Source organism: Podarcis filfolensis, assembly GCF_964270895.1.
Source record: "Podarcis filfolensis genome assembly, chromosome: 1".
NCBI classification, from domain to species: Eukaryota; Metazoa; Chordata; class Lepidosauria; order Squamata; family Lacertidae; genus Podarcis; species Podarcis filfolensis.
Window position 1 is genome coordinate 133,382,681 of NC_139604.1, and position 15,308 is coordinate 133,397,988.

General features: G+C 51.2%; 2 protein-coding genes across 8 annotated transcripts; both read right to left on the reverse strand.

Annotated features, from left to right (window-relative positions):
* Positions 1-451: 451 nt before the first annotated feature.
* LOC310763394 (uncharacterized protein) lies at positions 452-8,726 on the reverse strand. 7 transcript variants are annotated; one of them, XM_083615476.1, is made up of 6 exons: positions 8,572-8,726; positions 6,553-7,381; positions 4,633-4,762; positions 1,644-3,509; positions 1,239-1,564; positions 452-735 (listed from the first exon to the last, which is right to left on the reverse strand). In XM_083615476.1, exons 2-4 carry the CDS (start codon positions 7,315-7,317, stop codon positions 2,806-2,808), a joined length of 1,599 nt encoding a protein of 532 aa, XP_083471602.1. In that variant the 5' UTR covers positions 7,318-7,381; positions 8,572-8,726; the 3' UTR covers positions 452-735; positions 1,239-1,564; positions 1,644-2,805. The 7 variants fall into 7 exon arrangements, with proteins under 7 accessions (XP_083471602.1, XP_083471607.1, XP_083471605.1 ...); XM_083615481.1 differs by having other exon boundaries at positions 452-732; positions 1,239-1,332; positions 1,425-3,509; XM_083615479.1 differs by having other exon boundaries at positions 1,239-1,332; positions 1,425-3,509.
* A 2,989-nt stretch (positions 8,727-11,715) lies between these two features.
* Positions 11,716-13,155, reverse strand: LOC310766165 (small ribosomal subunit protein uS14). Its single transcript, XM_083622196.1, has 3 exons — positions 12,908-13,155; positions 12,167-12,266; positions 11,716-11,868 (listed from the first exon to the last, which is right to left on the reverse strand). The coding sequence occupies exons 1-3, from the start codon at positions 12,967-12,969 to the stop codon at positions 11,860-11,862; spliced, it is 171 nt and encodes a 56-aa protein (XP_083478322.1). The 5' UTR covers positions 12,970-13,155; the 3' UTR covers positions 11,716-11,859.
* Positions 13,156-15,308: the final 2,153 nt, after the last annotated feature.

Genomic DNA, 15,308 nt, shown 5'->3' on the forward strand with positions numbered 1-15,308 from the left:
GAAAACATTCTCTGCAAGTGGAATATTCCCGGCATCTACTGTTCCAAAAACGATCTTGTATAGAATGGCTCAGAAAAGTAGACTGTTTTTGGAAACCCACTTTAAGTTGGAATGAGCAGGAGCAAGTGAGATGGTCCAAATATAAATGCTCAAATATGTGTTCAATCTCACTTTAAAGAAATTGTTCTCTTTGTAATTTAGAATGAAAGTGTGTTTATTCTAGTTTATAGCTGGGAATATAGAAGAGGAAAACACACAACCTAATCAGTAAGAGTAAAAACAGTGATAATTACATAGTTATATACAGATGTTACTAGGTAATAGGATCCTTATCTTTAAAACAGCATCAGACGCTCCTAGTTTACAAGTAAAAAAGGCTTGGAAACACAACCTTAACTACTGATAAACAAAAAAGTTCATCCCTAAATTCATCTAAACCCAAATCAGTATAAAAAAACGGAAGCCCTGCTGGATCTGACCGGGGGCCCCATCTAGTCCAGCATCCTGTTCTCGCAATGAGATTCCTCAGTGGGAAACCTGCAAGCAGCACCTGAGCACAACAAGTGCCCAACATTCACTATCCCCACTTGTGGTATCCTCTTTCTGATCTAGTTTGCCCCTTGCTTCATTGTTCCATCTTGGAAGCAAAAACTCCCTTTATTTCCTCGGGCTTGCCTCTTTCTAATGAGATGCTATCCGGTTTCCCCTCATTTCTGGTCTTCCCTTCACCACCTGCTGGAATAAAGAGAGAAACCCAGTCAGAGCCCAAGGGGGAAAGAAACAATCAGTTCACTTCTAAATTATGTGTGTTGGTGAGTTGTCTTGGCCTGAGCATTCCTGCCATCAAAAGGGGGCGATTCACAGCATTTCCCGAATGATGCTCTTCTAGGCAGCAAGCTGTGGATCTGTCTATCTATCCTCTTGCCCTTGGATTCTCCTTTAAAAGGATTGCTCCTAACTCTTGTACCCAGTGACTCACCAGACTCTTAACTAGCCTGTACATGCATCTCAGGGTGCCATGGGTCATGGACATAGCCAGGAGGGGGCAGAGGGGGTAGCTGCGCCCCCCCCAATCAAGTAAATAAAATACTTAACTGACCAATTGTGTTGCAGATAACTTGGTTTTTAAAATTCCTGGCTACGTCCATGTCAGCATCCTATTTTGGGTGTATCATAATGGAGGATTCAGTAACCTCTCTGCATTCTCAGATCATCAAAGGATCCATTGAAAGAGCTACCTGAAAATTTCTCTCCATCGTCCAGGCCACAGACAATTGCAACATCCTCTTCTTCCAGGTATGAGAGCTGGTCAAGTTTGGGGAATTTGAAGTCCTTCTTTGGAGAAAACAAATACGTAAACCAGTCATTTCAACTAATTCCCATTAAAATAAAATGGTCAGTGGTTCCATTCCGGGTTCATTTACCTGGGCTTTGTTGGTGCCTTTGCTCCAGAGATGGGATCACTCAGTTTGTGCTGGACCAATGAAAATGCCCCTTCTGGAGAAGAATCAGCTGTTTTGTAGGAGGCAACCCACAGTCCACCTAGTGACTTAAGGTTCTAGATCTAATCCATCACCCTCTTGAGCTCTGGCCCCCCAGGTGCCCCCTGGGAAGTTAATTCCCATCAGAGAGTGCAATGGGACTTTTCTTCCTGCCCCCACCCCAAAAACTGGCTGGGGTGGTGGTAGGGAGGAGAGATCATCCCATCAGGCAAACAGAAATGCTACTGGAGTGAGCGATCTCCTTAGTTATGCTGAATACATCCCATAGAAATTAATGGACCTACCGTACTTAAGTCTATTAATTTCAATGGGATGGATACTCTGAGAATCAATTGGTTGGACACAAAAATAAATAGCTAAATAAATGCACAACCTTCTGCCTCTCCAAGCAACCTTGGGAGATTCCTGTCAACAGAATGCTCAACTTCACATCCAGAAAGCTGCCTGGTAGAGTCAGATACTAGTTCGGTGTCATCTCCCCCCGCGATTTCAGAGAGGGTCTTCTCCAGCCCTCCCTGGAGATGCCATTGGGGACTGAACTTGGCTCCTTCTACATGCCAAGTACATGCTTTCTCACTGAGCTAAGGCCCTTTCTCTGCCTAACTGATAAAAACATTGAATTTGCTCCACTGCAATTGCACTGACCGCTGGCTTTGCCTGTTGCGCTCTTCATGTTATTGGTGCCATTCTCTCTCCTTAGCTCAACATGAAAGGGACACGTTTAAACTATAAGCGGCCTCGGCTGAGATTTTGAGGAAAGGCAGTATTAAAAAAGAAGAAGAAAAAGCAAGGGGAGTTTTTAAAGAAGAAGGAATGCAACTGAAATTATTTTGTGTTTACATTTGTCTCCTCCTTTTTTTCACATAACATACAATACAGTCCACAATCTTGCCTTGGGCTCAGAGCAAGGCCTCACTTCATAGGGAGCCAGTGCAACCGGATGTCTTCATGCAAAAGGCAACAGCACTCTTGCCAGGGTCGTTCCCAAGCGCTCAGCATCTGTGAGCGAATGATGGGGAGCAGCCAGCGCACTCACAGTAGTGCCCCCCTCACCCCACGGTACCTTACACCTCATCAATGCACCCAGAACAGGGAGCAATTCCAAAAAGTCCTCTGGGATTTCTGGAATTTGGGGAATCAGAATTGTAGGAAGGGACCCTTAGGGTCATCCAGCCCAACCCGCTGCAACACAGGAATTTCTGTGTCCCTTTCTGAAATATTCCTCTGAAAAGTGTCGCTGCACGATCCGGTCTCTTAAGCGGTTTCCTCCTGTGTGCACACAATTTACACCCACTTTGCGCTTTCAGCTCGTGCTGAAACCCTCCCGGCTTCTCCCGTCCCCCTGGTGGATTTTGTGGTGCTTATTCAAGTTGGCCCTCTGGATGAAGCTCTTCCCGCATTCCGCGCACTCGTACGGCTTCTCCCCGGTGTGGATCCTCTGGTGCCGATTGAGGTTGGAGTTGCTGCCAAACCTCCTACCGCAGACGGGGCACTTGTGAGGCTTCTCTCCCGTGTGGATCCTCTGGTGACGGTACAGGACCGAGCTGGACCTGAACGTCTTCCCACAAGACGAGCATTCGTAGGGCTTCTCCCCCGTGTGGGTCCTCTGGTGGATGATGAGCTTGGAGCCGGAAAGGAAGAACTTCCCACAGACCTGGCATTTGTGGGCTTTGGCTCCCGCTCGGCGGCTCTTGAGCACGCTGGAACCCGGGCCGAAGCTTTTCCCGTAAGCTCGGCAGGTATTCCGCTTCTTCCCTGTGTCCACTCCTGCCTGGACGGTGGTCACAATGAGGGCTGTGTAATCTCCCCCAAAAGGTACAGATGCCTCTCCATCCCCTCCGGGGTCGGTCCTCAGCTGGCACTCAGGCCTCTCCTGACTGGCGGCAGCATTTTCCTGGAAGCGGCACTGGGGAACCACCTCTTCCGCTTTCCACAGGGACACCCCTGCTCGGCCCGAATCTTCCGCTGTGAACGTCTCCCTCTCGTGTTCGGCCATCCATTCTTTGCCTGCGTAAGAAATGAGAGAATCCCAAATGACTCTTTCCCTTCGCTAGAGAAAAGAAACTAGAGTTTTAAAGCAGGGGAAATAAAGGGTGGAGATTCAGAACATTAGGGGGAGGCAGTGTGGTGTAATGGTTAGCGTGATGGGGCAAAGGACCTGGGAGACCAGGGTTCAAATTTTCCACCCCACTGGGCCATGAAGCTCACTGGGTGATATTGGACCAGTCATTCACTCTCAGCCTAACCCAGCTCACATGGTTGTTGGGATTAAATGGGGGAGAAGATAACAGCGTATGCCACTTTGAGCTCCTTGGGGGGGAGTGATATACAAATTTAATAAGCAAACCAACAATAACATGACCCATTCAGTAGGGGGAACAGCATTAGCAAGCTCACAGAAAAGAGTTGAGAGAGGCCCAAGGAATCTTTAGGTTTTTTTACCTAAATAACTGCTGGACGTTTGGTTTAATGACGTTTGCCGCAGTACGCCTGAGGTATGTACCATCCTGCAATTAAGTTACCTGCCCCCCAGTTACTCAGAGCAGGGCTTCAAGTATGGCTGCTCCTGTTCTGTGGAGTAGCTTTCCTGCTGAGATACGACAGGCACCAACTATCTGCACAATTGAAGATATATTTGTTCCTACAGGCTTTCCCAGTGAATGAATGAACGAATCTCTGCCAGAACGCCTCCTTCTTTGTATTGGGCTTGCTTTGTTTTAAATAGATCTGTTTGCAGTTTTGAAGGCAGCCCTGTTTAGGGAAGCTTTTAATGTTTGATGCATTACGGTATTTTAATATTTTGGTGGAAGCCGCCCAGAGTGGCTGGGGAAGCCAAGCCAGATGGGCGGGGTATAAATAAATTATTATTATTATTATTATTATTATTATTATTATTATTATTATTACACCAGCAATTAATGCATTGGTGAGGATAACAATGGGAGCCACCAGAGAGAAATACAAATTGCATCGAGAGAGTGTTTTTTCAGGGCACTGCCCCCGCCTCCCACCCTTAGAAACCCCAAAGAGCCTGGATATTCTAATGGCAAGAGCATCTCCTGAGCTTTTCTGCAGAGAAACGAGGAACTCAGACCAGCAGGAACTCGGGCGCAAGGCACCCCCCTCTTACCCAACTTGCTGGCTTCCTGGTCCTCCTCCTCCTCCTGCTTTGTTTCAGCGCACAGGGGCCCCTCCTGCTCCCCACCAGCAGGAGCAGTTTCTACCTCGGAGAAATTCACAGCCACCACCTCAAAGGCCACCTGCAAGAGCAGCAAGGAAGCCTTTCAGAACAGGGACCCCCTGGACCCCGAGGCCCACTTCGCTATGCCAGTCTCGACCTAGCAGCCCCACGGCCACGTTGGGGGCTCAGATACAGGCTGCCTGTCTCCATGTCTGATTGTCGCCCACCCACAGCAACTGCCCCCCAGCTGGAGGGGAGCTCCAGCAGGACAGAGCGAAGGCGCTCCTGGAGGCTTTCTGCCTAGGGCAACTGGCCAGGTGGAGGCCACAGAGGGAAGAGCAGGACCCTCAGTGGATGCATCTTCTAGCTAATGCAGAGGCCTCTCTGGGCAACAGGTTGGCAACCCCTGTGAATCTGTAAGAGATTCAATGGGGTGATGGGTTTCTCCAGCCTGCTCTGCGGGTGCGACTGAGAGAGATGCACTTGGGCAGAGAGAGGGAGGAGTGTGCGAGAGAGACAGAGGTACAATATATGTATGAGTGTGTGTGTGTGAGAGAGGCTAATGCTTGTTAGCGGTCTTCACATGCTGCATGGGTGTGTGAAATCAATATTGTGTGATGCCCACAGTCAGGACCAGCAAAACCTGGGTGACTTTGCATGGCAAGTGTAAGATTGTGGGTGAGAGAAGGAGCAACGACTATATTTTTTCTTAATTTTGCATTATGCCACACCACGCTCCCCGTGGAAGCCCACAGCACTTTATCAACATTCAAAATGTGCCCACCAGTCCCAAAAAGGTTGGCGACCATGGCTGATCGTAAAGCCAGGGTGGTGTAGTGGTTAGAGTGTCAGACTATGACCTCAGTGACTGGGGTTCAAATCCCCACTCAGCCAGGAAGCTCCCTGGGTGACCTTGAGGGGCCAGCCCCTGCCTCCCAGCCTGATCTACCTCGCAAGGGGGTTGGTGTGGGGATTAATGAGGAGCAGAGCCATGTACGCTGCCTGGAACTCCTTGGAGGAAAAGGCGCAACAATTATTTACAGAGGGCCTTCTCGGTAGTGGCACCCACCTGTGGAACGCCCTCCCATCAGGTGTCAAGGAGATGAGTAACTATATAACCTTTAGAAGAAAATCTGAAGGCAGCCCTGCATTGGGAAGTTTTTGGTGTTTGATGTTTTATTATGTCTTTATATATGTTTGAAGGGAAGCAGGTGGCGCTGTGGGTTAAACCACAGAGCCTAGGACTTGCCGATCAGAAGGTCAGCAGTTCGAATCTCCGTGATGGGGTGAGCTCCCGTTGCTCGGTCCCTGCTCCTGCCAACCTAGCAGTTCGAAAGCACCTCAAAGTGCAAGTAGATAAATAGGTACCGCTCTGACGGGATGGTAAACGGCGTTTCTGTGCGCTGCTCTGGTTCGCCAGAAGCGGCTTAGTCATGCTGGCCACATGACCCGGAAGCTGTACGCCGGCTCCCTCGGCCAATAAAGCGAGATGAGCGCCGCAACCCCAGAGTCGGCCACGACTGGACCTAATGGTCAGGGGTCCCTTTACCTTTATATATGTTTGAAGCCACCCAGAGAGGCTGGGGCAAGCCATTCAGATAGGCAGGATATAAATAATAAAATTATCATTATCATTATTAACCAGTAAGGCTTTCCTACCTATATTGGAAGGAAGGGAAAATAGGATTGCAATGCAAACTTGAGCATCTAGATTTTGGGTGTCCTGTTATTTACTCTGTGGGGCAACTGTGAGGGTCAGGCCAGGCCAGGCTGTGGGCACAGCTGTACCCAAAAACTAGACCTGGAGGGTGCACTTTCTGGACCCAGATCCTTAAGTCCCACCGCAGAGGAACTTTGCGAAGAAATCACCTGGCTTCCGTCTCCTTCGGCCCCTTGCTGCCTGAGCAGAAAGTCCTCCGCCAGGGCCACTGCCTGGGAGCAGGTCTCGGGGCCCCGTTCCCTCACCCAGCCCTGGATCTCGGGCGGCAGGACGGTCAGGAACTGCTCCAGGATCAGCAGCTCCAGGATCTGCTCCTTGGAGTGCCTCTCGACGGCCAGCCACTGGTGGCACAGCTCCTGGAGCCTCCCGTGGACGGCCCGGGGCCCCTTGGCCTCCCCATAGCCAAAGCGCCGGAAGTGCTGCCGCCGCCTCTCCCGGCCGAGGGCATCTCTGCGCAAGAGGGCCGCCTTCACCTTCCCGTAGTCCTCCCGGTCTCTGTCCTCCAGCAAGCCAAAGGCCAACTCGGCTTCTCCTCGGAGGGCCGGCAAGAGCCGCACCACCCACTCCTCCCGGGGCCAGCGGCAGGCAGTGGCCACTTGCTCAAAAGAGGCCAGGAAGGCCTTTGTGTCGCCCCACGGCGTGGGCTCCTCCGGCTGGGCTTCTGGGCCCTGGCAAGGGGGCTCCACCGTCCTCAGAAAGTCCTGCCACTGGGATTCCCACTGGTGGGAGAAGCCCTCTTCCGGCTCCTCTTTCACCGGCTGCGGAGTTGCTTTCTGAATGGATCTCATAGCTTCCAGGGGCTGCCTTCTGTCCTCCATCTTGGATTTGCACTCTACAGTGTTCTGGTCACTTCCTGCCCCCTCCGGCACCTCCTCTGGGGTGCATCCTGTCGCGGCGTCTTCCTCCATCTTCATCTTCGCCAATAACTCCAGCAGCTCAGGAATAACCGACAGCAATCTGGACAGCTGCGCTGAGCTCCTGTCAAGGAAGAGGAAAGGCAGAATTGGAGCAAAGGAGCTGTCAGCCTCCAGAAGATGCCTTTTATTTCTAAACAAACTGGCCATACAGCAAATAACATGGACATTGTGCCTGTTTTAGTGGGTTCCCAAACAATTTTTTTAAAAAACCAGCCTATTTATTTTGTAAATGCAGCCAGAATTTTACCTAACTACAGTCTCTTTTCTGCTGTTTGAGCTCTCAGAGTGAATTCGAAAGTGAACCATTCCCCAAACCCAGATTTGTCATCTTGGGATCCTCAGGTTCAGGAGGCGCTGAGGATCAAAGAGGAGAAAAGGAGGTGAGAATGGCAGTGGTCAGATAGGTCTCCTGTGGATGAAAGGTGAAGAAACCTTCCAGCTCAAATCCCTCAAAATCTTGGCTATGGCAGAATAAGATGAGGAAGATGAGATCATGAAGAAGAGGCCCACCCACAGCAACCAGCTGTTGCCTCTCCAGCTGAGGACTGCAAGGGCAGATTGATGCTCCCACTAGGGTTCTGGGCATGTGTCTCCCGGAAAGCAAGGGCTCTGATCCGGGGGGGGGGGGGTGACAGAAGGGTGCAGAGCTATCTCTCCTTTGCCTGGCATGGAGGGCGGGTCCTTCTGGGAGTCTTCAAAGCTGCTTTCTGCCAAGTAAAGTCAATGGTTCCCCATCTGGCCTGCTCAACCTGCATGAGATGCATGGGTCAGGGCCACCCCTAACGTGCCCCTCTTCATGGAGATGCCTTTCTAAACACACACCCCACACCCTCTGCCCTGACCTTATTTAATCGATTTACATTTCTTTACCGCCCCATATCCATAGGTCTTAGGGTGGTTCACAAGATAAAATCACAGTATAAAAACATAAAATGCATAATAAAAATAGAAACAAGAACCCAATAACCCCCCTCCCCAGGCATCTCCATAGCCAGGGCTAGCTGGACAGAGAAACAACCCGTCTCTGCCCCCCTCCCTTCCCACCCCAGTGGGGTTCCCAAGGGCCTAGATCCCTCCCCTATCGTTGCAAAGCGCCCCCTCCCCAGACAAATTCACTGATGCTGCACAGCTGGCATCTTACATGCGGGGGGGGGGGTGGTTGCAAGAAGGGCTGAATGGTGGGGGTCCTGCAAGGACCTGGCCACCCTCTGTCCCCCCCCCCCTCTTTGCAATGCATCTCCTGCATCTCACCTCTGCACGTGCCCCCCCTTCCTTCCCGGTCCGGCTCTTTCTCTGCTGCTGCGCTATTTAGTAGCAAACCTTCCCCATCCACGGCTTCGCATAGAGATAGGAAAAGGCTAGAGTCACCGCAGGATTTACTGTATTATTTTTTTTGTCTGGGGCTGAACTTCCGGGCTCGTTTCCTTCCTTCGCTGCGGAACGGAAGTGAAATCTTCCCATGGAGAAGAATGGAGAGATCGGAGACGTCTCCACGGCTGCTCTTTGTGAATGAATGAATGAATGAATCTTTATTTGCGTCAGCCAGCGGCCATAGCAATACTACGACAAAAGGATATGCAAAGAATAGAAATTTAAAAGTCAGTTATATAAAATGCATTTTAGGGTTTTGAATCAGTAGTCAAAAAGTGTATTTTATTCTGATTGCCTGCCCCAGCTAAAAACCTTGCAGAGTCCTCTTTGGCCTGCGAGGAATTTTCCCCCTGCTCTCAACCCTTTGCTCTGATCTCCTGCTGTTTCGTATTCTGATGCTGTTTATTGCCTCTATTATCTTAACAATTCTTTCCTCTTAAAATTTTTTGGCGTGCAACTTTGGGAGACAGCAGGGCATTTAAATGATCAACATAATTTATTGCCTTGCGCCCAACAGCAAAGGCAATGTAGGATTATTGAGCTGTGATTCCTGCATTGCAGGGGGCTGGACTAGATGACTCTCGGGGTCCCAACTCTACGGACATCAATCATGCTCAAAATGGGGCCCGTGGAAATGAAATGAATGGGTGGCTTAATAGGATATCACCCAGTAATTTTTAGCATGGCTGGTATCACACAGCATCACATCCACACAGAAACAAGAGGCAGGAGATCATGAACGCGAGTTGCTGAGAGGGGTCAGGAGAGGTTTGCTGCTGTTCTGGTCCAACTTGTGGGCTTCTTTCTGTCGGAGTGTCAGACTACTGTCAGAAGAGGATGGATCCAGAAGCCAGAATTCTCTGCTCTTCTCCCCTGCCTGATCATGGGCTAGTCCTGCACATGTCTGCAGCTGTTTAAGCAACCTCCCGTGGCATATTCCGTTAATGGCTTTTGGGAAGCCCCTGGATGCTACATTGACTTGATGCTCTGCCTTTAAATCCAGCTCTGGTCCCAGCGAGAGGAGGGTGCAAGGATGGCTTGGAGCCGATAAAGTCTTTTATTTCTAGGTGATTCATAAAGTTGGCACAGGGAGCTATTTTTACTTGGCCAGACACAAACTGAAGATGTTAGAAGAGGCAGTGCGTGGAGCACTATTTTCAGAAGCTGAATTCAAGTGTTGGATATCAGAGAAAGAGCTTAGGAGACTGAAGCCCATCCCCAGCAGCAAACCATCATTTACCTGTTTATTTATTGCATTTATATCCCTCCTTTTCCTCCAAGAAGCTCTAGGCAGTGTGCATGGTTCTCTCTCCTATTAATTCTGCACAATCACCCTGCGAGGTAGGATAAGCTGAGAGAAAGCAATGACCGGCCCCTGAGATCACCTAGTGAAGTTCATAGCTGAGTGGGGGATTTGAACCCTGGTCTCCCAAGTCCCGGCCCGATTCTCCAACCATTAGGCCACATTGGCTCTCAAAAGCACCCCAAAGATCCCAGGGCAGTTCACAAAAGAAAAGCACTTAAAAAACAAACCAATTACCTCTCTTGTTACTCACTCCCCCCAAGCTTGCATTAGAGAAAATGGCTTCCTAGCTGCCTTGAGCACCAGCAGGTCTACAACTCCACAGAGCTTAAAAATTCTAGATATACATACACAGAATAGCGGGTATAATCTCTCTCTGTCTCCTGCCATCTACTGGCTGTTGCATAGATCACCTTACCAAGATTCAAATTTATGTCTGGAAGCTATAAACCAGCTGGGCAAAGTGGCTCTGGCCTATAATTCTAGCTCCTTCACAGGCTGAGGCTGGTAGATGCCTTGAGCACTGTGGGTCTATGGTCAACTGGCATGCATGCTCAGGCTACCCTTTGGGAACTGAGGGGTACAAGGTTGAAAAAGGAAGGGTGAAATCATGCCAGTCAAGGAACTTTGCCACACAAAATGGCAGTCCCATGTGGGGAATGTTATGTATAGTGAAACTGCAAGTGGTTCCAACCTCTTGATGTAAAAACACCCACAACAAACCCCTTTAGATCATACAACAAATTTGCTTTGTAAAATTGGCAGCAATTATTTTTTAAAAGAGAATTAAAATACAAAGCACAAAAACTTGGGAATTTAAACCTTCATTCAGATGAGAGTGTGAAGCTGATTAGAAGGTGACAACTTCCACCCCTGCCAGGAGAAAACAAGACCTTTGAAATGTATGTCCTGCGCCCAACCTGACATTTTATAAACTTGCTGAGGTGACATTCATGCTGCATTGCAACTCTCCTGCTGAAGAACCCAAGAGGAAGTGAGGACAAAGGAGGGCCGGAGACACCATGCTTCTGAATTCAATTTGCTGGAAACAGCAGGAAGGTCCTGCTTAGAGGATTCCCATAGGTGCCAGTCTGCCCACTGTGAGGATAGGGTAGGAATGCTGCCACTAACCAGCTGCAGGACTCTTTTATGTTGTTATGAAAGCAACAGGGTACAAAAGAATCAGGAAACGGAGGAGTCTCTCTGTAACTAAGACTCCTCTTCAGTTAGGCCCCTAACTCATACCATGGATATGACCAGGCAGCTGACAAGGCCCCTTCTGGGTGAAGGAAAACATGAAATTGGTCAGGCTATGTGTCCTAAAAACAAATTCAAAGGTGAAGCATGGAGACCACTAATCAATTGTTTTAATTTTGAGAACATAAACCAAACCATGAATCAAGCTTTTAAAGAAACCCATTTGCTTTAAAAATTAACAGCGTATGTGGAGATCCAATGTCTTTATGATCCTGTCTGTTAATGAGTAATATTTCTGTATGGATCTAATTTGTGCAAGTAATTTCAACAAAAAATAGGGATGAGAAAATTAAGTACAGATTCTTGAACAAATCCTAGCTCATACCATGGATATGGGCCATAAGATGACAAGGCAGATGACAAGGCCCCTTCTGGGTGCTGGATCCAGCCCCTGCCCTCTCCTCCTTCCCAAGCGCTATTTGCTCTGACTATAGAACTGTCAAATCACGAGCATCACATCAGAGTTTGAGAATCTGGGCAAACAAGTCCCTATTTTTTATTTTTCTGTACACAAAAGTATCTTATGAGCGGCAAGAGGGTCTCATCCGGCTGAAGCAGCTTCCATGTTTGCCGTCCTCTTCAGGCCATCTCTGCAGGTGAACAGATGTTTAATCCAGCTGAAAAGTGGGAGAGAGAAGAGTGAAGACCTTTAGTGTGACTTTCTCTTGGAGTTCCCCCAAACCGGGGCTTCTTCCTCTGGGCCTGTGACCGCCAGGACCCAAGAGGCCCCCTTTTCTACTCTGGGGCAGCTCTCCTCTTGGGAAGGAGCACAGGCTCCTCGCCCCTTCTGCCTGCCTTTTAGGCTCAGGGAAGAGCAAGGAGCAGGGCTGACGGGCCTTGCTGGCCTCTCTCCCTAGAGAAGTGCCCTCACCCCCACCCCTGAAACCCCCCCATCCTCCCTGCCCCCCATCTCACCTTGATGAAGCCGATGTCCTTGGCGTACTGGCGGAAGCACTGGCGGCACATGTTGAGGCCGTACTTGCGGATCAGGCCGTGGCGGTTGGAGCAGACGCGGCTGGGAGGGGAGAGAGAGGCCTGGGGGTCAGCTGGAGGGCGGGAGGGACCCCCCACTCCCTGTACTCCCCCCCCCTCGGAGGAAGCACCCCCTCCTACGAGGGAGAGACCTGGGGGTCAGCTGGGGGGATCCCCCACTCCCTGTACTGCCCCCTCCCCCACTTGGAGGAGGACCCCCTCAGCCCCCCTCCCACGGGGGGACGGGAATCCCCCTCCCCTCAGAGGACGCGCCCCCTCAGCCCCCCCCCCGGGCTTGGCTGACCCTGCTATCCACTCCCCCCTCCCATCAAAGAGGGGGGCCTCCTTCTCTTTTCCCTCCCCGAGGCGCCTCATGGCGGCGGGGCTCCCTCCCTCGCACGCGGCTGGGGAAGAGAGGAAGAGGCCTGGGGGTCAGCAGGGGACAGGAGGGACCCCCACTCCCTATACCCCCCTCCCCTCAGACCCCCCCATGGGCTTGGCTGCCCTTCCCCCCCCTCCCCGAATTCTAGAGCCCCGGAGGAGGAGGGGGCCTCCTTCTCTTTCCCTCCCTGAGGCGCCTCGTGGCGGCGGGCTCCCTCCTTCCCCCCTTCCCCCTTCCGCCCCCCCTCCTAATCCTTCTCCCCCCCATCCTCCTCCCCTCTCCCCCCCCCGCCCTCCACCCACCAGGATCGGGATCCCTGGCCGAACTTCCTCGGGTGGCTCCAGTAGAGCTGCTGGTGCCCCATCTTGCTCGGCGCCGGGCGAGGAGAGAAAGGCCGCGCCCCACTGCGCACGCGCTGGCGGAGGAAGAGCCTCTCCCGTCGTGCCCCGCGCCCGCCCAGGCTCCGCCCCCCTCCCCTGACGTCACGGCGCGCCAAGCCAAGAGCCTCTCTTCCTCTCTCTCTGCCCCCGGCGCGCCTGGAGGAAGAGCCTCTCCCGTGGTGCCCCGCGCCCGTCCAGGCCCCGCCCCTCTCCCTGACGCCGCGTCCTCCTGCGCTGCCCCGCCCGCCCAGGCCCCGCCCCTCCCCCTGACGCCGCGTCCTCCTGCGCTGCCCCGCCCGCCCGAGCCCCGCCCCTCTCCCCTGACGTCACTTCGCGCCGAGCCAAGAGCGTGCGCTGCCTGCCTCTCCCCAGCCGGGCGCGGTGGCGCGTGCCTGTAATCCAGCTACTCCTGGAGGCTGAGTCTGGCGGATCGCTTGAGCTCAGGAGTTCGGGGCTGCTGTGGGCTATGCCGATCGGGTGTCCGCACTAAGTTCGGCATCAATATGGCGAGCCCCGGGGAGCCGAGGCGCGCCAGGTTGCCCAAGGAGGGGTGAACCGGCCCAGGTCGGAGACGGAGCAGGTCAAAACTCCCGTGCCGATCAGTAGTGGGACCGCGCCTGTGAATAGCCGCTGCAGCCTTACCTGGGCAACACAGCGAAACCCAGACTCTTTTGCTAATTACAGAATAATCATATTAATAATAATAATAAGGGCAATTGGGAGAGAGGGGCGCTGCAGCCTTACCTGGGCAACACAGCGAAACCCAGACTCTTTTGCTGCTGCATTTGAAGGCAACAAAATAATCATCATCATCATCATCATCATCATCATAATAATGCATTGGTCTATTAAGTGCAATTCGGAGAGAGGCGCTGCAGCCTTACCTGGGCAACACAGCCAAACCCAGACTCTTTTGCTGCCGGATTTCAGAAAAGAATAATCATATTAATAATAATAATAATAAGAATATTGTTATTAATAAGGGCAATTGGGAAACAGAGGCGCTGCAGCCTCGCCGGGGCAACACAGCCAAACCCAGACTCTTTTGCTGATCATTAGAGAAGAATCATATTAACAATAATAAGGGCAATCGGGAGAAAGAGAGAGGGGCGCTGTAGCCTCGCCGGGGCAACACAGCCAAACCCAGACTCTTTTGCTGATCATTAGAGAAGAATCATAATATTCATAATAATAATGCATTGGTCTATTAAGTGCAATTCGGAGAGAGGCGCTGCAGCCTTACCTGGGGAACACAGCGAAACCCAGACTCTTTTGCTGCTCATTAGAGAATAATCATATTAATAATTATTATAATAATAAGGGCAATCGGGAGAAAGACTGCAGCCTCGCCGGGGCAACACAGCCAAACCCAGACTCTTTTGCTCATTGGAATAGTAATAATAATAATCAGAATAATAATGTTGTTGTTATGTTGTTATTAATAAGGGCAATTGGGAAATAGAGGCGCTGCAGCCTCGCCGGGGCAACACAGCCAAACCCAGGCTCTTTTGCTGAATTTTAATGCAACAAAATAATAATAACAATAATGCATTGGTCTATTAAGTGGAATTCGGAGAGAGGCGCTGCAGAAAGAACAATATTAAATGCCTTTATTCCACAAGGGCAAAACATTAGATTCCATCCAGGGAACTCGCCCCCCGGATCAGACAGAGGGTCCCTGGCCGCTTGCAGGAATCGCTCAGCCCGCAGGAACAGCGACGGGCCCCGTAGACCCGGAGATGGCGGGGAGGGAGCGGGCTGGGGACTGCGGGCCGGGAAAGGGAGTTGGGCGGCGGCTCGCCAGCCCCTTCTCCCCCCGCTGGGCTGCATTTCTGCAAAGAACTTCTCCCAATGGGCTCCTGCGCTGCGCGACCGCCTCCTCCTGGCCAGAGCGAAGAAGTGCTTCTCAGGCCGCGCGCACTTCCCCCAGTCGCCAGCAGGGGTCAGCGCAGCAGCGCACCCGGACCGGTGGGAAGAAAGATGCTTTTAGGATCTTTTAGCTGCGGAAACAGATAAGCCCTTCTAGAACCACAGGATAAATGAGCAAGCTCCGCTTTATTTGGAAATGGGGGAAAGCATGATCCCCCACAATGTATATTCCGATTCCCAGATACGGTCCATTGAAGCTGTCCCTAAACTGGTTTGGGACTACAAGTCCCATCACCCCTGATCATCACCCTTGCACAACACAAAACACTGTTCTGTAGGTTCTGTTTTATTTTATTTGCTTTTTATCTTATATTTTGGAAATGTACATCTAGGTGGTTTTTTCCTTTAAATTTTTGGGGCCCCCAAGAGAGTGGGGCCTTAAGCTAGAGCTTGT